Genomic DNA, 27,629 nt, shown 5'->3' with positions numbered 1-27,629 from the left:
TTGATGAATAAAGGCAAGGCCTAAGATACACTTTGTTAGCATGTCTGCTGTCATATAGATGGTAGGACAGTCAGTGATAGGAATGGGGATGGACTTCTTCTAAGATATGGCAATATGTAGTCAGGAACCATGAAGGAAACCCACATGGATTGTTCTTCTTTAACCACTTAACTGGAAGGCTTGGTCACATGCGACTGCACTACCTCACTATTTTTGATGAGGAGAACCGTTCAGTAGATGAGCATAATATAATATTTAAATATATTTTTTTATTATTTTTTTAAATATTTAAAAAAAATACCTTTTAAACTATATTAAATATTTACAAAAACAAAACAACGTTATGAACGGTTTTGAAGGGAAAAATCGTCAGTTAAGTATTAAATAGCAAGATAATTATTTTTCTTGAGTGCACATGATAGTATTCTTAGCTGTTCTCCTACAAATCATTATCTCCTTTTCAAAATCTCTCAGGAGGGCGGACAAGTATGGCTGTGAGTTACACACAGGCTCTCAGCTCATCTACAGTAGACAGAGCCCAGAGAGGTGTTCAAAATCTCTCAGCTGACTAAATCATCATGTTCAATGTGACTGTAGTTGCCATAGTAGTCCATAACACTTTGCTGAATTATCAGTCATTGATGCCTTTTGACATATTCTCTGGGTGTGCTCTGGGGTTTTTAGGTTTTGGGTGGGGTCTGTGATTGTGTTAGAGCTACTGCTCCTATGGTCTTACATCTACAACCCAAGATTTGTCTTTCTAGCACCAAATCCTGCTCACTGCCACTCTAATGTATTTATATCATACTCTCGGTTTACTTTCTAACGCCATGATTATTTGTTTATTACTGCAACTTCGTTCATGGCGTATGTATTATGATGTATGCAGCGGCGTCTTGCTTGTTTTCTCTGTTACGATCTTTGCATTGTTGCATTTTCTGAATCAGAGGTGCCCGTGACTTTGGTTAGTTTTGGTTTTTCTATAATGTACATGTTTAAGTGTGTGAGTGTTCTATGCAATAACTATAATACAAATTTCCTGGTTTAAAAAAATCTAAAAGTTGTGAACGACCATATAAACTTTTTTACTACAAAATATAAAAACCAGCTTTGCTTTAGTGATCTGGGTTACAGGTGTCTTTGTGGTTGGACATATGTTGTTTTTGTTTAAGATAAATAGAATTAATAACATAATGGCCTAAAGGGGAGAACTTTAGCAGGGTAGAGGGAATGCGGAGCGCGGTAACATTAATTCAGCGCAGGTTCCTAGGCTTGGAAGGCATGATGGTGACCCGTTCAGCCCCCAAGACAATGAGGCCCGGCCGCCCTGATGGGGATCTCTCTGCCGGAGGCTCACCAGCAGATATTTCATAAATTGGGTTAGTTCTGAGTTCTGCGGTCTTCAGGGTGAAAAGTCAGGGTCTTAATCCATTTAGGGCACCTGTTTCCTGTTCTTCATTTAATTCTGGTTCTTCTCTAGAGAACATTTTTTTTTTTTTTTCTCCTCCTGCTTTTGAAAGTTATTTTAGAAAATCCGTGAGAAAGACTTTCAGGGGAGAGCGTCACTCGGCCCGTGCCTGCAACCAGAACGCAGACCCAGTGACGACATACACTATAGTAAAATAAATGGTAATCAAGAAATATAGGGGCAGATGTATTAACCTGGAGAAGGCATAAGGAAGTGATAAACCAGTGATAAGTACAAGGTGATGAATGCACCAGCCAATCAGCTCCAATATGTAAAATAACAGTTAGGAGCTGATTGGCTGCTGTGTTTATCACTTCCTTATGCCATCTCCAGGCTTAATACATCTGCCCCTATAGAGAGTACCGTGTGACGTGTTCATATGCTTCCTTTCTGTGTGCACCGTCCTTATCTATGTATTTGGTTTGCATTCTTGAAAGTCTATACCAGTATACACATATGTCCCGGCATCGCTGGGCGCAGCGTTCTGTCTATGCTTATAGGACAGTTTGGAAACCACGCTCCACCTAAAATCGGTTCTAGAGTTGCTGAAGCAGAAAATCATTCATTGCAAAGGAAATAATCTATCAAGTATGATAAATAGATCGGGCGCTCGTAGGTGCTGTTGCTCAAATAGCTGCTGCTATAAGAATTGGGTTAGTCACCCCCAATATATACACAACAAAGAAAAAAACAATTAGCAGCGCTAATAGGTATATATATAAAAAATATGGTAGGATTGGGTGCTGATATATAGTAATTTAATCGAATTTGATCATTAACACAATAATAAAACACAATAAAATATAAAATGGATTACGTAATAAATAAAAATAATTTGCTAAAAAATTGAGGGATCACAGTAAACTGCCTGCTATCTGTGTAGTCCGTTCCCAATTGATATAGACTGGATAGTGCACAAATGAATGACCAACCCTGGACTGACGGCGCAGTCTGTGGGATGATGATTAGTTACCACAATTTAGCCGCTGGAGGAAATAGAGTCCCTTCAAGTTGTTTATTATGGGTCCTCACTGCATCGCGGTGTCTCCTTCGTTGTCAAGGAGTGGTGGTGGTTCAGTTGGGTAGAGTGTTCCAAAAGTCCTATTATTAGGCACAATGTCCAGTCCTGGTCCGGATACACGTGGCAGCAAATTTCCAATAGGTGATAGCCCCCAAAAGCTTGGTCCCTGACGCGTTTCGCTGCAGGTCCTGCAGCTTTTTCAAAGGTGGTTTGTATGGGTGAAGAGACAGGGTTTATATACTGTGTCTAATGATTAGATCAAAAACGGCTGTGCACCCAATCCTTCCTGTTTTACAAATGACAATACAAAACTAATCAAATAAAACAAAAAAATCAAAACCTAGGACAGACTCAATATCATTTATTATAAAACGTGTATTTATCTTAACGAAAATGATTTTATATTCAAACTAATTCAGCTTGTCGTGAAATTACTTCCGGGTCAGAGATTCTCTATTATACAGTTTCTATTTTTTATTATTTATATATATATTAGGATCAGAGTACTTCTTAGATCTAGCTTAACATAATGCAATCAGCCATCGCTTTTATGTTATGGTTCGGTTAAAAATGATATCATAATAACGTTACATATGTTGAGAGAGCAAACATTTTACATTATTGTAGTTATTTCCGGGTTGCGGTTACATCATTTCCGCTGTATAATAGAGAATCTCTGACCCGGAAGTAATTTCACGACAAGCTGAATTAGTTTGAATATAAAATCATTTTCGTTAAGATAAATACACGTTTTATAATAAATGATATTGAGTCTGTCCTAGGTTTTGATTTTTTTGTTTTATTTGATTAGTTTTGTATTGTCATTTGTAAAACAGGAAGGATTGGGTGCACAGCCGTTTTTGATCTAATCATTAGACACAGTATATAAACCCTGTCTCTTCACCCATACAAACCACCTTTGAAAAAGCTGCAGGACCTGCAGCGAAACGCGTCAGGGACCAAGCTTTTGGGGGCTATCACCTATTGGAAATTTGCTGCCACGTGTATCCGGACCAGGACTGGACATTGTGCCTAATAATAGGACTTTTGGAACACTCTACCCAACTGAACCACCACCACTCCTTGACAACGAAGGAGACACCGCGATGCAGTGAGGACCCATAATAAACAACTTGAAGGGACTCTATTTCCTCCAGCGGCTAAATTGTGGTAACTAATCATCATCCCACAGACTGCGCCGTCAGTCCAGGGTTGGTCATTCATTTGTGCACTATCCAGTCTATATCAATTGGGAACGGACTACACAGATAGCAGGCAGTTTACTGTGATCCCTCAATTTTTTAGCAAATTATTTTTATTTATTACGTAATCCATTTTATATTTTATTGTGTTTTATTATTGTGTTAATGATCAAATTCGATTAAATTACTATATATCAGCACCCATTCCTACCATATTTTTTATATATATACCTATTAGCGCTGCTAATTGTTTTTTTCTTTGTAGAAAATCATTCATTATCTGGTTCATTCGTTCATTAGTAGGAGAGTCTATGGTGTCACCTCACCTATAATACAGTCACTTGGCAACAGAGATGTCACCAATAATCCACACCTGTCAGGAGCCCATAGTCTGTTATCTGAATAAACAATAGATAAACCTGCTCAGGCCTGTGCAGCCCAACTCACCGAAGCAACCACTGACCTGTAATCCATACAGCATCGAGCAGGGAGCTTATTCAGTATGTCTCATGGCACCGTATCACCGAGTCCCTCAGTATTGATTTAATAGCTGTTTCATCAGAGGGGCAGACAATAACTGTGCTGACTGCTTACTGTAAGGGCATCACTATTAGTAACAAGTGGCCCTGCGTGATAAATCACATCAGGCCCCAAAACTGGAGTCCCCAAAACTGCAGTCCCCAAACACTGAATGGGCGTTGCAGGATTGGCCAATATGAACCAGTGCCATTTAGATCCAGCCTGCATCATGTCAAATCGTTACTTATACCTGTATATGTGCGTGTGTGTGTATATATATATATATATATATATATATATATATATATATATATTTTATATATATATATATTTCTTTTTTATTTTTCTTGTAAACATTTCCGGAGACTTTAATTTTTTTAAGGACAGGATCCAGCTTTCCTATGCACAATCCTAGCAGGTCAGAAATACGGTTATAGCTTTGTTTGGAACGGAAATCCACTTTTAACAGAGTGTATCTAACCAACAGAGAGCGCCATATAGGATTCTTTCATGTTGATGATCTTTGACGTTTGCAGTTCCTCATGGTAAAATCTTTTGCATAACTTTTTTCTGCACAATAATTTTGATTGATAAAGTGGTGCAAATACCAATTGACCACTAAAATTCCGAACATTGCCACTTTTACCTAGGCACCAAGGGCCTAATTCAGACCTGATTGCAAAAGCAAAATCTTTCTCTAATCGGCAAAACCATGGGGGTCATTCCGACCCGATCGCAGCGTGCTTTCGTTCACACAGCTGCGACCGGGTCACTACTGCGCACGCGCGGGGGCCGTAATGCACACGCGCGTCCGTCGCCGGGTAACAGCGAAGGGAGAGATCGCAGCTGCGATCGCTTGAAGATTAACTGGCGGTGGGCATTCCTGGGTGGCAACACAGCGTCCGGAGCCGTTTTCAGGGAGAGGTAAGAAAAACGCAGGTGTGTTTGAAGAAACGCAGGTGTGTCCAGGGCGGGTGTTTGACGTCAGAGCCAGGACCGAACAGGCTGAAAACGTCGCAGCTGGTAAGTATGTCTAGACCTACTTACAAACTGCACAACTTCATTCCCCATAGCAGGGCTGCACAAGCGATCGCAGCCTGGCTATGGGAAAAAACCCACCCCCATAGGCGGAGTTTAGTTGATCGCACGGGCTGCAAAAAACAGGTTTGTGCGATCAACTCGGAATGAGGGCCCATGTACATTGCAGGTGGGGCAGATGTAACATGTGCAGAGTGAGTTAGATTTGGGTGGGTTATTTTGTTTCTGTGCAAGGTAAATACTGGCTGCTTTATTTCTATACTGCAAATTAGATTTCAGTTTGAACACACCCCACCCAAATCTAACTCTGCTAGAGAGACACTCCCTGCCCCCCCCCCCCCCCATCCAACATGGCAATCTCCTGCAGAGGAGTGACAGAGAGAATGATGGGCGTCTGTAGGTCAGCATATACTCTCTTTAGTTATTTCATATATAATTCTCAGCCTTTCATATATTAAAAAAAATGGCGTTACTTGCTCTCTGAGGATACAGTGGTGAACAGTCTGGGCATTGCTTTTATATGTTGATGGATATCTCGGCTTTAGTTAGCTTGCTCAGGCAGTCATGTACAGTTTCTGATCAATCGATGGGCAATTAAGCATGGAGGATTGTCAGAACAACCAAGTTTATGGATTTGTAAAACGCACTCCCCCCCCCCCCCCCCCCCTCGTCTGATGTCTTCGGTCACTGACTTGGATCAATAGACAAAGTATCCTGTTAGCTTGTGTTCTCATTAACAGATCACGCTAAGAAAAAAAATGGTGGCACGATAAAATGATTTCTGTGAGGACAGAACAGTATATTCCCAGACAGCCTGAGATTGGGCAAAACCCATGTTATTTTTAAAGCCCTCATTTATCACTTTCACATGTATGAATGGATTCCTTTAGCACGGCGAGAGCTGGGAAACCTGCACATATACAGTCGCTGGCACAGAGCGCATTGTTTTTGGGATATACTGTAAGCACAAGACTCGTAAAGTCTGCAGGTATAACCGGCTCTGTGTTGAGTGATGTGTGCTAGCCTAATACGGGCCGGGGCACTATAACAGTGTGATTATTAAGGGGTATACAGGACCACGTGGTCACTGGGGGAGACTGAGTCATTTATTGTTTGTCGTGCAGTTTCAGGACCGTCATAAAACTGTTCCTAGCGAGCCGTTATAAGTGCAGAACTTGAAAAGCAGCTTTTTATTTTTTAATTAGCACAATATCTGCTTGCCCGTCCCTTGCTCTGCTGCACACAAGCTTCCAGCCTTCTATAAACACATCCACACGGCGTCCCCTGGGTGAAGGTAGAAGCTGTGTTTATTATAAAATGGCTGACGCCATACCGTAGCAATTTGGACTGACTTACTGTACCAAAACAGCTGTTCTTCTGCAGCGACGGGTTGTAATTAACCCTGAGCCAATTAGCAAGCCCTTCATTCATCTCATTGACTTGTGATTTATGTAAAAATGGCATCCTCTCCATCAGTTCTTGGAAAAGCCTCACAAACTGACGCCATTCAGATGGGATTGGCCAATAGGGGGGCAGGGAGACAGCCGGAGCCACCGCTGGACACGAAGTTTCCTCCTCGTGCAAAAACTTTTCTACACCAATTTTCCCTCCCCCTCTCATCATCACAAGAGAAATGTCACATTAGTCTCCAGCCTTGATGAATAGTGATGATGGTTCGTTGCGAAGCGCCGTATCTTTGAGAACTGTTTATGGGAAGCGTAGTAGCGGGCCTGAGCCATTCGCAGACGCTCGGAAATGAATGTGGTGAGGGAAGCTGCCAATAAATTACTTGTGTGTGGGTTTTTTATTTTTTTTTATTTTCGAGGGAACAAAAATGAAGACAAATAGCTGCATTGAATAAAGGAATATTATACACACAAAGCCTGATTCTGATTGGCGCGCAGACTTACTGTGTCTTATGCCACAGCCGCGTCTGCTTCTAATGCTACTGCCGCGCCTGCGTCTTATGCTGTATGCCACGGACGATTTCTTTAAAACTGAGATGCCAACTTGCAGTGACTTACGCCTGTAGAAATCCATCCCTATGGCCTCTTTCAGCGACACGTCTGCGTTTGCATTAATTATAACTTTGGCCAACTACGCGCAGTTAGTGTACGAGGGTGTAGTATTGAAGATCTGCACTGTGTAGAAAGACAGTCAGTAGCATGCATTAGGCCGACAGGTACAAAAAAGTCGGGTCAAAATGGTCGTCGCAAACCATAGTCCACGTGGCAACTGTTGGGAAAACGTGAAAAACCCCAAAAACCTGTGGGCCATTTGTGTTATGACCATTTTTGTGTCGAGACTTTGGCCCTGTTGACCGTTTGTACCTGTCGACTTTAAGCACATTCAACCTTTCACCTGTTGACCGTTTGTACCTGTCGACCTAATGTGTGTCGTCCACATGGTGTCAACTTATAGACTGTCTAACTAGACAGTGTAGATCCATCATCCGGATACCGGTGTACAACTCAGACCTACAAACTGGTGCAGACTGCTTTGCAAAAAAAGAGCTGTAACCTATAGCAACAAACCAGACCTTTACTTTCATTCTCCAAACTGTTGTACTATGTACTGTTGATCAATCTCTCCCTCTGTGGGTAATGGTGTAAAAGCACTGGCAGATTGGCCAATTTCAGCTACTGTATGTACAATTTAGTTGCAGCAGCCTGAGACCATATTGTACAGATCGGGCCACCCAGCACTTGATCGACCAGACATATAGTGCTTTGGGGTCTATGGTAGTCATTCCGAGTTGTTCACTCGCTAGCAATTTTTTGCAGCCGTGCAAACGCTAAGCCGCCTCCCACTGGGAGTGTATTTTAGCTTAGCAGAAGTGCGAACGAAAGGATCGCAGAGCGGCGGCAAACTTTCTTTGTGCAGTCTTAGAGTAGCTCAAAACCTACTCAGCGCTTGCGATGACTTCAGACTGTTCAGTTCCTGTTTTTGACATCACGAACACGCCCTGCGTTCACCCAGCCACGCCTGCGTTTTTCTTGGCACGCCTGCGTTTTTTCGAACACTCCCTGAAAACGGTTTGTTGACACCCAGAAACGCCCACTTCATGTCAATCACTCTGCGGCCAGCAGTGCGACTGAAAAGCTTCGCTAGACCCTGTGTGACACTACATCGTTCATTGCAATAGTACGACGCACGTGCGCATTGCGCCGCATACGCAGAAGTGCCGTTTTTTTTGCATCATCGCTGCAAAGCGAATGAATGCAGCTAGCGATCAACTCGGAATGACCCCCAATGTACTAAGCTTTGGAGGGAGATAAAGTGAATGGAGATAAAGTACCAGCAAATCAGCTCCTAACTGCCATGGCTTAGTACATAGGGGGTCATTCCGAGTTGATCGCACGCTGCAACTTTTTGCAGCCCGTGCGATCAGATAGTCGCCATCTATAGGGGAGTGTATTTTAGCTGTGCAAGTGTGCGAATGCAGCCTCTGCGATCACTTCAGCCTGTCCAGACCCGGAATTGACGTCAGACACCCGCCCTGCAAACACCTGGACACGCCTGCGGTTTCCTCTCCACTCCTAGAAAACGGTCAGTGCCACCCCGGAACGCCTTCCTGCTATCAGTCACCTTGCGATCACCGCTGCGATCAAAATCTTCGTAAGAACATTTGCTGCCTGGCGTTCCCTGTCGCCGGGCAGCGACACGCCTGCGCATTGCGGCCGCAGCGCATGCGCATTCCGAACCCAATCGCACCGCAGCGATAAACTGCAGCATGCGATCAGGTTGGAATGACCCCCATAGACCCTGTGCAATTCGGCAGTGTCTTCCTACTGCACTAGATCGCAGACCTCGTCCAACCACATTTCACCCAGGATGTGGTTAAGATGCCGGCTGTCGGGATACCGGCAGTCGGAATTCCGACGCCTGAATCCCGACCATAAATATTATGGGCGTGTTAGGGTTAGGCTTGCGGGTGGGGGGTTGGGGTTAGGCACCACCGGGGGGGAGGTTAGGTTTAGGCACTAAGAGGGGGGGGGGGGTTAGGATTAGGCTGCGGTGAAAGGGGGGGGGTTTAGGTTTAGGCACTAAGGGGGGGGGGGGTGTTAGGATTAGGCTGCGGTGAAGGGGGGGGGTTAGGTTTAGGCACCATCGGTGGAGGTTAGGGTTAGGCTGGGGAAAAGGAGGGTTAGGAGGTAGGGGATAACATTGTTACCTCTCCCCTGTTGGAATTTCATGGATCGGGATGCAGGCGTCGGTATTCAGAAACCGTCGGCATCCGGTACACTGGTCAATCACACTGAACCCTTTCACCCAGTCTTAATCGATATCTGATTGATCAGGGTGGGTGGTGATTTTGGAACTACACATGCAACAATTTGTGACCAGTTTGGTAAAAGTGAGTGCAGTATAGCTCCGTGTGATGTTCAGCTGCGCACATCACTGCTTAATACGGTAGCCAGACATTGGTAATTTTCCTCTGCCCCTCTGCGGGGTGCGTCTATTCCAGAGGCACTTTGCCACCATTGTGCTGAAGCAAATTTCCACCCTCTCACCATCCAAATTTGTCATTTCTGTACATCTCCAATCCGTGTAGTCCGTACTGTAGAGTTTGATCAGCCAGCCCATCCTACATGTACAAGGTATCCGGTGTCTAGGTCGACAAGACTTAGGTCGACAGTGTCTAGGTTGACCACTGTTGGTCGACAGGGTTTCTAGGTCAACAGGTCAAAAGTTTGACATGAGGTTTTCAATTTTTTTTCTTTTTTTGAACCGTTTCATACTTTACGATCCACGTGGACTACGATCAGGAATGGTAACCTGTGCCCGAAGCGTGCGAGGGGACTCGGTGCACAAATTGGGGTTCCCGGGCACTGTACGGCGAAAACGACACCAAAAAACAACAACAAAACCTTGTGTTGACCTTCTGACCTGTCGACCTAGACCATGTTGACCTAGAGACCTTGTCGACCTAGAATCCCTGTCGACCTACTTACTGTCCACTAATAGTGGTCGACGTAGACACTGTCACACCTCATCTATAAATGCCAGCGGCAGGCAGTAGTATACATACTGATCAATCTGCATTTATAAACTCTATTGCACAGAAATACTGTACTAAAGATGATTAGTTGAACATAATGTGATAAAATACTGATGGGGTTTATATTTCTGCCTAATGGTACTGTGGCGGTAAGCTCCACCCCTCTGTCTGAGGCTCCACCCCTTATGAGGCAGGGTACAGGAGGCACAGGAAATTGTTAGTGCATCTGACTTTGGCGGATATTACGTATCAATAATTTCAGTCATAAAAGTTCTTTTTCTCAAATGCTCCAATTGGGAATATGTTATATAGGTCTCATTACATGTTTCACATTTGCAAACCTCCATTAACCATCTAGACTAAAGGGCCCTACACATTGAGCGATCCGCCGCAGAGCTGCCCGACGGCGGATACGGCTGACGGGCGACCCGGCGGCAGGGGGGCAGTGACGGGGGGAGTGAAGGTTCTTCACTCCCCCCGTCACCCGGCTCCATTGAAGTGCAGGCAAATATGGACGAGATCGTCCATATTGGCCTGCATGCACAGGCGACGGGGCACCAGCGATGAACGAGCGCGGGGCTGCGCATCTTTCATCGCTGGTGCCTCCACACTGAAAGATATGAACGGTATCTAGTTCATTAATGAACGAGATCGTTTATATCTATGAGTATTATCGCCCAGTGTGTAGGGCCTATCTCCTATATATTAGCCCAGATCTGTGACTTTGTGCTTCATTTGCTAACGCTGGGCGGAGTCACAATGCTGGGCGGTGTCACAGATTTGGCCTAAGATATAGGAGGAATAGGAGGAAAAAGCAGACAACCGGCCACTGTGTGATTGCCTGGTGGAGGAGGATGGGTAGCGGCTGCGAGACGCTCGACCAGTCACTGTGAGGCGGCGGCAGTGGAGAGCCGGTCGGCGGGTCGTGGCGCCAGTCAGCTGACAACTGTGTGATTGCCTGGAGGAGGAGGACGGGTAACGGGCCGCGGCCGCGAGAGGCTCGACCAGTCACTGTGAGGCGGCGGCAGCGGAGGACGGAGCCGCCAGGGTAGGATGAGAGCGGGGAGCCGTCGCCGGAAGACGGAGACAAGCAAGTGACCCAGTGCAGTACACAGCAGCTGCAGCACCTCCTCCCCTCCCCGGCCCACACTATGTGTATATACCTGTACATGCCCTATGTACTCCCTCCATACACACATACAGTATATACCTGCTGTACACCCACCCACCCCCCACACACACACACACACATATATATATATATATATACCTGCTGTACACACACCTATCCCCCCACACATATATATATACCTGCTGTACACACACACACCCCACACACATATATATACCTGCTGTACACACATCTACCCCCCCACACACACATATCTATACACCTGCTGTACACACATCTACCCCCCCCCCACACACATATATATACCTGCTGTACACACATCTACCCCCCACACACATATATACCTACTGTACACACATCTACCACCCCACACACACCTATATATACCTTCTGTACATACATCTCCCCCCCCCCCCCATCTCCTATATATTAGCCCAGATCCGTGACTTTGTGCCTCATTTGCTAACGCTGGGCGGAGTCAAGCCATAGAGATGTGGGCTAATATATAGGAGATAGCCATAGGAAATCTGCCCTAAAAAATGTGAGCAGGATACATAACTGACCGCAGGTTATATCAGCGTGGCCGCCGTCGTGGCTCCGCCCCCCCTCCCCAGAGACAACAGCACCAGCTTAAGGCTCCGCCGCGGCTCCGCCCCCCTCGCCAGCCATTGGTTCCGACCCTGATGCGGTCCCCCCCCCCCTCCGCAAGCCATTGGTTAAGACTCCGATGCGCCCCCCCCTCTGCCAGCCATTTGTTGAGTCTCCGTCGAGCCCCCCCGGCACACTCCGCCCGCCATTGGCCAGACGCCGCCAGGACGCGCTGTGATTGGCAGTCCGTGCAGCTGCCACTGGAATGCCTGCCTCCTGCTAGCCCACCACTCACACAGGGAGACGCTGCCGCAAACGGGACAGCGAAAGAACGCGAGGGACAACCAGTACGCTCCGTCCCCTTCCACTGAGCCACACCAGGTAACCAGCCTAATCACAGCGCGCAGCGCGCCCCCTGTACCACTGACGCTTACACACGTAACGCCCCCTGTACCAGTGCCGCTTACACACGTAACGCCCCCTGTACCAGTGCCGCTTACACACGTAACGCCCCCTGTACCAGTGACGCTTACACACGTAACGCCCCCTGTACCACTGACGCTTACACACGTTACGCCCCCTGTACCAGTGACGCAACGCCCCCTGTACCAGTGACGCTTACACACGTAACGTAATAAAAACATTGCACGCCACAAGGGTGTGCAAGGGTCAAAGGGGCGTAGCCCCTTACGACGGTGTGAAGAGCGCCCGTAGGGCACAATGAATCACCTAGTTAGCCTATATGAAGTTGGCCACACACACTGCTACATAATCGGAAACTGGCAAATGTTGCATACTGTATCTTTGACTCCAAAAGCACCGTAATGGTAATGATCCCATGGTACAGGCCATAACCCAAACGTAATCCCAGAGCTTGGGCAACCAGATATGGTTCATTCTGAATAATGATCCTGTTTTGGGGTCATGCGGTGTAAGAACCTGCTCAATCTGCTGTTGAGACCTAATAACTGGTTGCTATGGGTTACAGCAATATTTTATCATTGTTATGGTGCGGTTTCTATAAAGTAAAAAGCAGTTTCATTTAAAAAGGAAGTGATGAAGCCTAACCAGAAGGAGATATTTTGCACAATTTTTTCCCCATTATTTGAACTTTTTTTTATACTTGACGATCCACGTGGACTACGACTGGGAACGGGAAGCCTGCCCGAAGTTCGCTTGCCATGCGAGGGGACGCGGTGCACTAATTGGGGTTCCCGGTCACTCTTCGAAGAAAACGACACCAAATGACTAAAACCTTTTGTCATGTCGACCTCGCCCAGGTCGAACTGTTTTAGGTGTCAACTTAGTCACTGTCGACCAATACTGGTTGACCTAAGTGTGGTCGGACCTATGAACCAAACCCCCAACCCCAGTAGTCTGTACTTCCCCCTACCTGATATGACTGCCGCTGAGTGTGACTGTAGGTTTGTGGTCCCTTACAGTATTCTCACAGTAAGTAGGCATCTGCAATCAGACGGAATAAAAACGCGGCCACATCTGTGCCTGACTCAGCATTCGCCCCTAGGACACCACCATTCAGCTGTGAGTGCCCTAGTACTGAGGTCTAGGGTCTGTTGTGGGAGCCAGGGTTACACTGCTTGGTGAATACCAGTTGGCTTAAGTTCAGTACAGGAAGTGGCGCCTTTAGCAGTGTAAGCAATGACTTGGTAGCCCTATTGTCTGTCTCTAATGCTTTTCCCAAGGAGCGTAGATTGCTGTGGGTCACGTCACACAATGTGACTGTGTCTAATTACCCGTGCCCGCAGATATTACAGCATGTTCTTTCATATCAGTCACTTTTCTTTTGCTGTTGCTGCAACTGTTAAATGCTCATTTTGCAAGCAAGATATTCCCTGCAGAGCTCTTTCCCAGATCGGTGGTTAATTCCAGGACCTGGAGACTCCAAATGTGGGTTATGTTCTAACTCCGTCACTTGTGCTGTAATTAATTCTGTGCTGTCAACGTTTGCAACAAATTGCAGCAGGACGAAGAATTGCTGGAGTAAATGTAATTGGCGCGGTTTGCGCTCCGAGGCAGCGCTCTTCCAATTGTGATGCAGCCTTGGTGTACGGACGCACAGCTGTAATTTCTAGGTCTGATTACATCATCAATAGTTCAAACACTTCATTGTCAGCAATGAAAACAAATTCCTTGGATACGGAGCAACAGTATTCTATTTACTCGTTGCAATTAAGGAAATGTAAGTAAATGTCACGTGGTAATGAGCCCCGGTGAGGGTGAAACAGTCTGCAGGCCTGTGTTGTGCGCTAAATAAACAATTGGTACCGCCTTTATGCAAAGGGCTGCAGTGTCGTAAGCAAATTGTCCCAAGGTGGAAGGTCAGATCTCTCTGTAACTTGCTAGTTTCGATGAGACTGTAAAGTTACCTGTCACCTGTCTGCCTTCCCGAGCCCGTATCCTAAATGCACTCTTGTGATTCGTCATTGTATGGCAACGCAATGGAGGGTCAGCCGCAAGTTGAGCCCTTTGCCTATGCTCGATGAGGTTTGGGGATTTCGATAAAGATTGGGGCACACTTTGGGTCAAACCAATGCTGGAGCAGATATAGGCCCTCATTCTGGATGGACCGCAACTAGCGATCCGACCGCAAAAACTACTAAAGGCCCATACACACTGGCCGATATATCGGCCGTTGCCCTGAACGGCCGATATATCGCGGGACCGTCGGCCAGTGTGTACGGCCGATACGTCTGTGAACTCCGTCGTACACAGACGTATTGCGTCGGCCCCGCAGCACAGCCGACGGACAATATATCTACCGATATATTGGCGCGTTGCTGTGTGTGTACGGTGGTCGGCCGACCGCCCGTACACATGCTGCGGCGGCCGGCGATGATTGACAGGTGAACTGGGCGGGCGTGTGTACACGCCCGCCCAGTTCATGACGCCAGTCCCCGACGGATCGGGCAGTGTGTATGCTCAACACACCGCCCGATCCGTCCATAGATATATCTGCAGATCAATTGGATCTGGGCGTGGCGTAGGTGTGATTGGGGCGGCTGTGTGAAAAAAAGGTGGCGGCGGGCCTTCTGCTGTCACAGCCAGGCTGCGCTGGCAGTTGACTTCCATACTTTCTGCGATAGCGCTGGTCTCAGAGGGGAGGTGACGGTTAGCATTGCCTTACCTGTGATGGGCGGCCCTCAGCGTGCCAACAAAGGGATTTCAAATTCTGCTTTTTAGCAGCATTTGCAGTCATTACTGAATCGGGTCCATCATTCTACATGTCCTCTCCCCGCTGACATATTCCATGTTATCAAGGCCACCTGCATCACCCTAGGGGTTTGGCAGCTGCCAGCAAGGTGTGTCATTAACAGTTTTGCATTATTATTATTATACATGATGAAGGTCTTTATAGGATTTCATATGTTAGCTGGCAGGCTATTTTGGCAGCTGCTCTGGAGAGCCCACCTGTCCCTCCTTAGCCACTTTCTATCAACAGTCCACAACAATCTTGTGCGTCCGTAGCAGGGCAGGAAACAGAAAGGTATCTTGTCTCATAACTGAGATATAACACCCAGACATGACGGGAAGATGTCTCCTTTCTGAGCCCCTCATTACCTACTTATTAACGAGCACAGAGTAATTGCAGGACCTGCGTGCAGCCGATGACGCGGGACATGGTCAGATGAAGAGGTGAAGACATGCACTGTGTCTGTCCACATGTGTCTCCCACTGGATGCTGCCCCATGGCCAGGCCAGCTCTTCCTTCATCAGAAAGATTGTGATCCTAATCAGCGAAACGTTTTTTAAGCCCAGATCAAAGCGGACAGGAGACAGTGGACTGGCCTGGGGCAGGGAGCGTGGCCTGCAGATGTTCATGCTGCCCCAGGCCAGGTGTCTCCTGTGCTCCTTCTATTCTTTTATCATTTCCACTCATTAACCCCATGTGCAGAGGAATTTATTACACAGGGAAGATGCTGGCCCATGCAGTTATTAGGCGTCTATGCCTCAGCCCTATATGTGAAGTGTTTGGGGTTGTTTTTGGGGATGGAGGCGTTAGTGTGGTTTTTTTTAAGTGTTTTATATTACCACATCATCACAGTATCTTACTGCGCTTGTTGGGGAGGATTTAGCAGACCTTCTAAAGAGGACGTTTAATATGCCAGACGATCTTGACTTAGGGGGGGGATTCAGACCTGATCGCTGAGCTGCAAACGTTGCTGTACTGCGTTCAGATAGTCGCCGCCTCCAGGGGGAGTGTAAATTCGCTGTGCAAGTGTGCGATCCCATGTGTACGCCGAGCTGCAATAATCCACTGTGTGTGCAGTCTGTGCGCAGCCCAGGACTTACTCCTACAGTGTGATGAGAACAGGCTGATCGAGGCCGGAGCTTACGTCAGGCACCCTCCCTGAAAACACTTGGCCACGCCTGCGTTTTTCCAGACACTTTCAGAAAACGCCCAGTTACCACCCACAGACAGCCTCTTCCTGTCAGTCACCTTGCCAACGCCCGTACGATCGCAGTTTTCGCACCATCCCGTCGCTGACCAGTGATGCCCTTTGTTGCTGTCCGACGCACGTGCGCATTGCGGTGCATACGCATGCGCAGTTAGTACCTGAGCGCCCGCTGAGCGAAAACCCACAGCAGCGATCAGATCTGAATCTCCCCCTTATTTTCCTAACATCCCTGCAGCGCACACTATGCTCAGAACTGGAAAATACCCCCTCCAACGTCAGGATCTTCCGTGTTGGGATGCCTGTGTCGGTCATGTGACCACCTGCATCCCTACGAGCGGTATATAATACCGACCCTGAAAGAAACCGTTCTACATGGGTGACCAATGGGGAGATGTATGAAGCCTTCTAAAGAGTGGGGAAGTTTAGAAGGCTTTGATACACCTCCCCCATCTTTCTATGCACTTCACTTATTACAGTCCTAACCATCATCCGACTACTACAACTGAGATGGAGAACATCAATGGAACACTGCTCCTAGTGGATCAATTATGGTAATGCAAGTGCAAGCGAGGATAATGATGCACATATTGTATAACCTTAGGTTCCTAACCCCACATATTCTTTATAATAACAATTTTATTTCTTAGAACTTTTGAATTACTTAATGTATATGTATTAGAATCTCTTGACATGTGTCATTCGTTACAAATATCACTGCTCGTTAATACCTGTTTCATTGAACTGTGATTGTGACTCCTTCCTACCGAAGAGAAACAACTCTGTACAAATGGGGTGTGGATCATAGGGTCGACACCTGAAATAGGTTGACATGGTCATTAGGCCGACATGGAAAAAGGTCAGCATGAGTTAAAAAAAAAAATTGGTGTCGTTTTCGTTGTAAAGTGACCGGGAACCCATATTAGTGCACCGTATATTGCTCGCCGTGCTTCGGGCAAGGTACCTCGCTCCCCTACCGCTGCGCTTGGCACAGGTTGCCGTTCCTAATCGTAGTCCGCCTGAATCGTAAAGTATGGAAAAGCTCAAAAAATGTAAAAATAAAAAAGGTGAAAAACTCATGTTGACCTTTGCCACGTTGACCTAATGCATATCGACCAATAGTGGTTGACCTAATGAGTGTCGACCTAAGTGCGGTCGACTTAAAGACCGGATCCCGTACAAATGTTTGGACCTGCACATCAGATGATTTGGCTGACATCAGAGAGGCTCCTGCATCACTTGCCCCGCCCCTGGGTGTGATGACTCCAGTCCACATAAGAGTTGTTACAGAGCAAGGCTGCAGGCTGTCAGTCACTCTGTGTCTGCTCTGTTGCAGAAACTCCTCTTAACATGGTAACATGCGGCAGAGGAGGGATGTTTTTCAACTACATTATCTTAGTGGGCCCTACACACTGGCCGACATGACTGCACGATATGAACGATCTCGTTCATTAATGAACGAGATAACGTTCATATCGTGCAGTGTGGAGGCTCCAGCGATGAATGATGCGCGGCCCCGCGCTCGTTCATCGCTGGTCCCCCGTCGGCTGTACATGCACTTGCCTGCACTTCAATTCAGCCGGGTGACGGGGGGAGTGAAGAAACTTCACTCCCCCCGTCACTGCCCCCCCCCCCCCCACCCACCCGCCGCCGAGTCACCCGTCGGCCATATCCGTCGTCGGGCAGCTCGGCGGCGGATCGGCCAGTGTGTAGGGCCTATAACTCTGTAATACATAGCTTCTCGTGTTTATTACTTGCTCTGACTGAATGCAGTCATTAAGAATGGTTTCTGAACATGTAGTGTATCATTAAATAAGTATCAAGTATTATTTTCTTATTGGATTGCATTTTCATTGAGCTTTTTTTTTTAATGTAACCTCCAGTTTTGACATCGTTATAAAGCAATTAAGAAAATTAGAGGCAGATGTATCAGACCTTCGAAAGAGACAAAGTAGCAACCAATCGGTTCCTGTCATTTTATAGGCTGTGTTTGAAAAATGAAAGGAGCTGATTGGTTGGTACTTTATCTCTCTCTCCAAGGTTTGATACATTTACCCCTTAGTTTGTGATTACATTATATACCTGAAAAGAGGAAGTGTATCAAAACAAATCACTAAATAATAAATATAGCCAACAATGGCTTGAACAATTGTATTTTCTGATGAGGAAATTTGCTGTCAGCTTTCCCACTGGTGGACTACGTAATCATTTCTCAAACCACATGTCAGACAGAGAAACCCGGAATGAGCCAATCTGTACTCGTCTTCTATCTGAGCATAGCGTGAGAAACCATGCTTTACAACAATGTGCTGTATCTCCTGGCAACCAGTCACATGATCCCGTTCATCAGTTGCAGAGGACTGATTATTATCATGTGTGATGTGTTAAAGCTAATTTCCCTGGTTAGTGTTGGACTCTATATTACAACTGGGGATTCACAGACCTTGTAGTATCTGTGTTGTGACTTTTAATGCGGCGGAACGGCCAATTGGGCTGCATAGAGAAACGTGTGCTAGTGTCCCGTTACAGGCTACACCAATGAGATCGCATGATATAAGCTGATGTATTATTTCTAATACGCATGGTACAAGTAATAACACATATATTCATATATATATATTTTTTTTACAGGGTCTGATTAAAATCCGGGGCGACAAGTGTTGGCGAGATCTGACTTGCATGAACTATCATTATGAGGTACGGACTGTGTGATTTATAGACCCATTAACAAGTGAGGGCAGACCTGCCGCCATCTTACATCTATAGCAAAGTAGAACTACTGTTGTAACACTAAAGCACTTGTTTCATATGTGGGGTACCTACAGTACTTATACATATATAATTGCTGGTATTTTATGCTGAACCAGTTTCACTAATTTGGCCTCATCATGACCAGATCAAGAATGGGGCGGATGGGACTAAAGCTCCAGGCCCCCACATAAAAATAGGCCTGACATAATGACAGCTTGGTGGTGACCAGCTGCCCACCTGGCCACATATTATAACTTTTAATGCTGTGCTTCTGTTTTACTCACATAATAATGCAACTCTTCTACTTATTTAGGGAGGCATTGGTGATGTACACGCCCACACAACACTGGTCACGCCCACACATCACTGGTCACACCTCCTCTGCTTCTCACAATAGGCCCTGACCGTTTTCAGCCGCAGACCCATATTGCCCTGGGCCTCACCACACAGCTGTAATAATCATCTCTTGCAGAGTGGGTGTTGTTGTTCTATATGCACGGAGATCAACGACGGTTGTATAATAATGGCAATCTGATTACCTGTTTATTATAAGTGTGATATGAAGGCCAATAAGTTATCATACATGGCTGTTTATTCATTGATCTGAAGTCAGTGACTGTGGCTTTGAGACAGGCTTTCACAGAAATATGGCAGTGTTCAGCAGTGAGCATAAGTAGTCAGATCTGTTCTGGCACTAAAGGAAAGATAAGATACAGAAGGTATGATAATATGTGCAAAATGTTTTCCCAGTCTAATTCCATAGTTTAAGCAGGAACCGGTCAGGATACCGTCATTCAGAATCCCGACGCCGGAATCCCGACACTGGTCAGGTTACCGAGGCCAGGATCCCATCATGGATCAACATCTCGGCACGGGTGTGTTCTTTAGGTTTATGCTGCAGGGTGAGGGTTAGGATACGCCTGGGGGGGGGGGGAGTTGGGGGGCTGGGTAGGTCTAGGCACCACCGGGAGAGGGTTAGGGTTAGGTTACTTACCTTTCAGGTGTCTGGATCCTGCGCGTCGGGATGCCGCTGTCGGTTTTCTGACTGCCGGCATCCCGATACCATCCCGTTTAAGCCAGTTCTGCAGCTGTTCCATTGATTGGCTTGCATGATACAATGGCTGGAATACAAAGGGCATTATTATGGCAGGTGCTTTATAAAGAGGGCACCATAAAAGTGACATAAATATGAAGGACACGTGCTGCGTCTGTCGGGAAGCGTGCCAATATCAACAGAGATTTCATTATTATTTGGAAACTGTCACGGAATAAAAATGGCACCACTATAATAGCACAAACGTACTGTAGAATGTTAGAACCAATCAGAAAAGTATTTTCATTGGTCGATGCGAGTTTCCTCATGGTCATCACATGATTAAATAAAGCTTTGTAGGTTACTATTCATTTAAATATGTCCAGGTTCAGCCAGCGCTAATCTCGGATAGTTACTGTGAACTATGGAATTTATTACATGTATAAACCTTGCTGCAGAATGTCCATTACTCAGTACACCAACTGTGATTTCATCCCAAGGCTGTCTCAGGTACTATGTGTCGCAGCAGGGGGTTACTCTGTGACTGGAATATTGGGACATTTGTCTCTAACTCCCAATGTGACACATAATTGGCTGTCAGCGGCTCCTGCACTCGCGGCACTAGACTTTCATGTATAAATGGGACACTGCTTAACCTACACATTAGTAAATAACTGGATACTTCTGGTCTGGGAAGCAGATTATATTATAACCTGCCCCCCCCCCCAGGGCCCGTCACCAAATCATTTATCTGGCCGGTGATTGGCTGAGGAAGCTAGTGCAGACCCCCCCCTGTGATAAGGTCTGGAGCCAGAGCGCAAACAGCAATTTATTACCACAGTTACAGGGCTAAATCAATAGCTTTAGGGACCTTCAAAGGCCTGGCCTGAACGGCCGTATCAGTCTCTTCATTCCTGTATAGCCAGGACGCCTGAACGGAGCTTCCCGATGTTAGGCTAGGGGTTCGCAAACTGTGTGCACGTTATCCCTGGGGGTACATGGTGGTATTCAGCCTGTTAATCTCATAAATTGATATTTCTAATGATAGGGTTTTTTTTAATTTTAGTTGAAACAAAACCGCTTCAGTACTGCACACAAAACAGGACTGGCGAAGTATGTGTCGCCACTTTAAGATTCTACTCTATATCCAGGAAATTAAAATACAGTTGGAACTTTTAAGAGTTCCTAGTGTGTTTGTCGGGGGGGGGTTTGCACGCCGTGGCTGCTTCACTGGCTGAATTCCCCAAAATGGAGAGAGAAAAAGAAAATGAGGAAATAAATGGAAAGTTTTAAACTTAGCCTGGGGATTTTGTGTTTAATGGTAACCGAACCTATTCCTTTTCTTTAGTCACGTGCTGTCCCACACACCAGACCCTGCTGAAGGAATTAGGTATGGGGAGTGAGCATAGGTCTCTACTGCACAGGGAGCATTTATTGGGGGGTCATTCACTTATTGGGGGTCATTCAGAGTTGATCGCAGCAGCAAATTTGTTAGCAGTTGGGCAAAACCATGGGGCTCATTCCGAGTTGATCGCTAGCTGCTGTTGTTCGCAGCGCAGCGATCAGTGAAAAAAATGGCTAATCTGTGCATGCGTATGCACCGCAATGCGCACGCGCGACGTACGGGTACAAAGAGCATTGTGGTTTTGCACAGGTTCTAGCGAAGTTTTCAGTCGCACGGCTGAACGCAGGAAGATTGACAGGAAGTGGGCGTTTCTGGGTGTCAACCGACCATTTTCAGGGAGTGCTTAGAAAAATGCAGGCGTGTCGGGAAAAACGCAGGTGTGGCTGGGCGGGTGTATGACGTCAAAAGCCGTCCCTCCGTCGTTCGAATCAACGCACACGAAGAGTAACTACAGGGCTGGTCTTGTTTTGCACAAAAAGATTTTGCAGGCGCTCTGTTGCACAGGCGTTCACACTTCTGCGAAACAAAAATACACTCCCCGGTGGGCGGCGACAAAGCGTTTGCACGGCTGCTAAAAACAGCTAGCGAGCGATCAACTCGGAATGACCCCCCCCATGTGCACTGCAGGTGTGGCAGATGTAACATGTGCAGAGAGAGTTAGATTTGGGTGGGTTATATTGTTTCTGTGCAGGGTAAATACTGGCTGCTTTATTTTTACACTGCAATTTAGATTGCAGATTGAACACATCCCACCCAAATCTAACTCTCTCTGCACATGTTATATCTGCCCCCCCTGCAGTGTACATTGGGGGTCATTCCGACCCAATCGCACGCAGCTGTTTTTCACAGCGTAGCGATCAGGTCATTACTGCACATGTGTATGCACCGCATTGCGCAGGCGCGTCGTACAGGTACAAAGCGGATCGTTGCTGTGCAATGGATTTAATGAAGAATCCATTCGCACAACCAATCACAAGGAGATTGACAGGAAGAAGGCGTTTCTGAGTGGCAACTGACCGTTTTCTGGGAGTGGGAGGGAAAACGCAGGCGTGTCCAGGCGTTTGCAGGGCGGGTGTCTGACGTCAGTTCCGGGACCTGACAGGCTGAAGTGACTGCAGTGGCTGAGTAAGTTCAGAGCTACTCAAACTGCACAAAAACGTTTTGCGTAGCTCCCCTGCACAAGCAATCGGACACTTGCTATGTTAAAATACACTCCCTCATAGGTGTCGACTATCTGATCGCACGGCTGCAAAAAACTGCTACCGTGCGATCAACTCGGAATGACCCCCACCTGTTTTGCCCAACTGCTGACAAATTTGCTGCTGCATTCAACTCTGAATTACCCCCATTGTGCTGAATGTTATGGTGCATCATCACTTGCTCAGCCCACCCCACTCTATCTAGCTGCCCCGAGTATCATGCACTTGGCTAAACCGGGCTCAATAAATTCACTGAAATACAGCAAAACTTAGTTCACGAGCAGACACATATCACAGGGATTAAATACGGTTGCATCAATGTTTGAAAAATTACTATATTCCCCCCCCCCCCCCCCCCCATGATATAGGCTGGGGGGCAAGGGACATGCCACCAATCAGTTGGATCTTCTGGGGCCTCTCATTTACATCCTGGGGAGCTTTGCCCTCTTTGTTTCTAAATATGAATGGAAGTCATTATTGAGTTAATGAACCAATTAACCACAAACTACATTTTCATAAAATGCAACCCGTACTCTTCACTGCAGCGCCCTTTAACAAGTAAATGATTGCCTTAACTCTCCCATTAAGAACATCTGTAGCTCCTCCCGTAGCTTCGGCTGTCTGCCCCAAATGGATCTGATATTGTGGAGAAAGCTGAGGTTACAGGTATCTGAGCCGCTGTGACATCACTGACCCTGCTCCTACGTATGAATCTACTAATTCTGTTACTGCATTTCCAGAGAGCAAGGCTGTACGTCTGTCAGTCACTCTTTGCCTGCCTATGTAGAGAAGCACTTCCCTCCTAACTTTCCAACCTGTTCCAGAGGAAACAAGGGGATGTGTACACACTTTACATGTTATCATATTTGTTACATTTAGTATCAACATATCCAACAGGCTTATGGAGCTTATTGCCTTTTAGGGGGTGTTTCAGTAGCATCAGAGCACTTTATACCCCTTTCAGACCGTGTAAGGCGGGTCGCACCCGGCAGCCGTACGTGGGTACTTCCCAGATACGACCCACCTGAGCCCCTATTTGCCGCTGTCCCCAACCCGGCATATTGCCGGGTTGGTGATGTCAGCGGTAACGTGGGCAGCGCATGGAGATCACATGATCTCCAAGCGCCGCCTGTCGCTGTAATGTGAATGGGAAACGGGTCGCACCGACCCGGCATTCCCGTTCACACAGCACAGCAAACCGGGTTAAACACGCGTTCAAACCTGCTCGCTACCCGAGTTGAAATACCGGGTTGACCCGGATTATTTCAACTGGCCCCTTTCAGACCGTACAGCAACACTGGTTATGCGCGATGTTAAAAGCTGGCGGTCTGAAAGGGGTTTCACTGATCAGCCGTTATGTCTCCAGTTTTGTATTGGGCTAGGTAGGACATTCTGGGCGGTATTCAATTCTTTTCACCCATTTTGTTTCTGCTGACGGGCGTGGTATCATCGTTTCAGTTTGCTACCGCCGGGATAGCAAGGCGCCCAACTCTTTACGTAGCTAAACCTGATTACTATGGGCGCGATATGCACGATAACGGGGATCATTTTAGAAAGGAGATTGGGCGTGATCTATCATTTGAATACCGCCCTTTGTATCATATAGGATATTCCTTTTATTGTATTTTTGGGCAGGTGTGTATGGAGAGGGCCAGGGTCACGATGCAATATACTGTACATGTGGTTTTGGCACATTGGAACGTGGTTTGAATGAATCGGGAAGGTCTAATGTCTCAAGATTTGAGAAGGATAATGGAATCAGTTATATAGTGGGAGGAGCATGGTCATTCCAGCAGCACAGAGTATATAAGGAGATGAATGATGTGTCTGTGACGGCAGGGCTACATGTGACGGGGGCAGTATCATGATGTGGGGAGATGAATGGAGGCAGCAGGAAGCCACAGACTATAGTGAAAGGATCAGGGTCCCCGAGCAGCACAGAATATATCAGGAGATGTGTGATGTGCCTGTGACGGCAGGGCTACATGTGACGGGGACAGTATCATGATGTGGGGAGATGAATGGAGGCAGCAGGAAGTCACAGACTATAGTGGAAGGATCAGGGTCCCCGAGCAGCACAGAGTATATCAGGAGATGTGTGATGTGCCTGTGAGAACAAGAGCTGCATGTGACAGGGGCAGTGACATGATGTGAGGAGAGTAATAGAGACACATACCTTTATATGAAACCGATTTCTAGGTGTACCTATTGCCAGAGAAAACTGCTGCATGTTACAGTACCCCTGCCATCACAGCATATTGCAGGCAGGGCCGAATTCCAGGCTACAGTAAGATAGTCAAATGAGCTCCTTTGTTGCACAGAGCCGGTTCCTGGAATGCAAATTTTTAACATGCAAATACTTTCCCCACATCTCCATACTCAGGTGTGTTTGCATATGTGAGCCACAGAACACATAGAGGCAGCTAAACATGCAAAGCTTTCCCCGGAATGCTATCTTCATGGAGAGAATTGTTCCATCAGCACACGCTTGCCTGATTGGTAGAGCAAGGCAACAATGCCTCCACACTGATCTGGGCTATGGGCTTTTCGTTGATAATTATTTTTATTTCAGTCATTGTGTTTGTGGGGTTCTGTGACCAAACCATATTTGCCGTGATCCAGTAAGTGTGAGTAGAATAAAGCAAGGTGGCTTTTCAAAGGTATAATGCAGCAGCGGGGGGGGGGGGGGGGGGGGGGTCATCTGTAAATGTGGAACTATACTTCTGAAGTGGGAGGTAATGGGGGTGGCCACTCAAACGCAGACGTGTTGCGATTTGCGACTGCAGTCCTGTGCGCAGTTAACATGGCTCCAGCAGTTTTCTTCCAACTTTTTTTTTAGCACGCCGTTCGCACACTAGCAGCTAAACTCAATGAAAGTTCTAGGTACAACACAAAAAAAGTGCTATTTGGGCGCCCAAACGGGTCCCTATTCGCACATTCTCACCAGCACGGGGGTGAAGGGGCTGCGAGAAGAAAGGCGGTCCCTGGCAGCATGCACCGTTAAATTGCTAGCGGTGGGCGCCAATTAAACATTTGAATTCCACCCCTTGACTGTGGTGACAGGTTGGTCTGAATGTAAGTGTGTGAGCAGGGCCCTCCTACCTCTTTGTCGGTCTGTTATTACCCAGTCTCATTTTATGACTGTTTCTTTCCAATGGCAAAGAGCAACAAAATATGCTGTCGCTATATTAATAACTGTTGAAGATAATAGTATTAATAACAATAACAGGACAGTCATGGTTGTGTTGAACTATTACTACAACTCAGTCTTGCTGTTAGTGATGGGAACATACAGCTGCTTCTCCACCCCGTGATGTTCTGTTACCAGTAAAATAATCTAAAGGTGCATACACACTGAGCGTTTTTGCCCATCGTCTATCACAGCGATGATCGTGAACAGTGATGATGCACAGCGATGATCGTGAACATCGCTGGCAGGAAAATAGCTCAGTGCATACACATGAAGCTATTTTCCCTGTGCCCAGCGATATTCAATGGGGGGGGGGGGGGGGTCAAGCACTTTCCACAGTAGGAGACTGTGGAAAGTGCTTCACTCGACTGTTCAAACAGCCCAGCGGGCAGCGGCGGCCAGTGATGATGCGGGAGCGTGCATCAGCGCTCACCGTTCACCGCTCATCGCCGGTCCAATACACACTTGCCGAGTTTGAGCTTAAAGTAGCGCAAAATGCCAAAAGTAAGCTACTTTGAGCTCAAAATCACCCAGTGTGTATGGACCTTAAGTTCAGTGATATTTAACTACTCAATATTAAGGGGTCTATTCATGAAGCAGTGAAAAGAGTGGAGAAGTGAACCTGTGGTCCATGGCAACCAATCAGCTGCTCCGTACAATTGTGTAGTATGCAAATTATAAATGTTACTTCAATGCTGATTGGTTGCCATAGGCATCTTCTCCACAGGCTCACTTCTCCACACTTTTCACTGCTTCATCAATAAACCCCATAATGTTACTTGAAATAAATATAATACTTCGGTAACAGCACAGATTAGTCGTTCCAGCTTCTCTCACTGGATCCACAACAGCAGGACACGGTATACAGGAAGCATGATCTGTAAAGCAATTGATCACTCATGGTGTATCTGTGTACCAGATCATCCAGGGATCTGCATGTAAGGCTCTATTATCTGTGTTAGTGTGTCAGGATGACACTGAAGAGCACACTTTGTAATGCAGAACATGTCTTCTCCTGACCAAGCAGCACCTGACAACCTTGTCCTAGGTGCTAGACATTCTCCTCTGCACAGATGGCACCAGCTCGACTTGTTGGTGTGGCATACAGTATCTCCCATATGGCGCATGGCCATACCTGGCACCGCTTAGGTCAGGCATGTCCAAACTGCGGCCCTCCAGCTGTTGAGAAACTACACATCCCAGCATGCCCTGACACAGCTTTAGCATTCTCTGACAGCAAAACTGTGTCAGGGCATGCTGGGATATGTAGTTTCACAACAGCTGGAGGGCCGCAGTTTGGACATGCCTGGCTTAGGTGCTCCATCGCTATGTGGCCCCCAACCGCCTTTCCCCACCCCTGATAATGTTGCCCATTGAAGTTAAATGCATCAGCTGGAGACACCTCCCTGCCTAATCAGGACAGCTGGATGCAGTACATCGACCTCGGGATCCTTCTCAATCAGGACTGTATGTGGCAGTCTTTGGAGCTTGACTTTGACCGAGCCTTTCTCAGGGTCCGGGTGGCGAGTGCTAATGCAACATGTGTCCCAACAGATCTCACCTAAATTAGGACCACATGCTGCGGTAATCCTTTTTATTAACTCTTTACAATTATTTGGAAGGACCCTTCAATGGATGGGTTAAAGCGCCATCCCTATGTTTGGCA

General features: G+C 46.7%; 1 protein-coding gene across 1 annotated transcript in view; it reads left to right on the top strand.

The window, feature by feature from the left end:
- The window catches only part of LMF1 (lipase maturation factor 1), a 578,735-nt gene that overhangs the window by 241,215 nt on the left and 309,891 nt on the right, over positions 1-27,629 (top strand). Inside the window, exon 5 of the mRNA XM_063934869.1 lies at positions 19,017-19,082. Within this exon, the coding sequence (XP_063790939.1) occupies positions 19,017-19,082 (66 nt within the window). The remainder of the gene's footprint in view (positions 1-19,016; positions 19,083-27,629) is intronic.

The sequence above is a fragment of the Pseudophryne corroboree genome, chromosome 7 (genome assembly GCF_028390025.1).
Source record: "Pseudophryne corroboree isolate aPseCor3 chromosome 7, aPseCor3.hap2, whole genome shotgun sequence".
Taxonomy (NCBI): domain Eukaryota; kingdom Metazoa; phylum Chordata; class Amphibia; order Anura; family Myobatrachidae; genus Pseudophryne; species Pseudophryne corroboree.
Note: the sequence above shows the minus strand (reverse complement) of the source record. Positions and strands in the feature narration are given on the sequence as shown.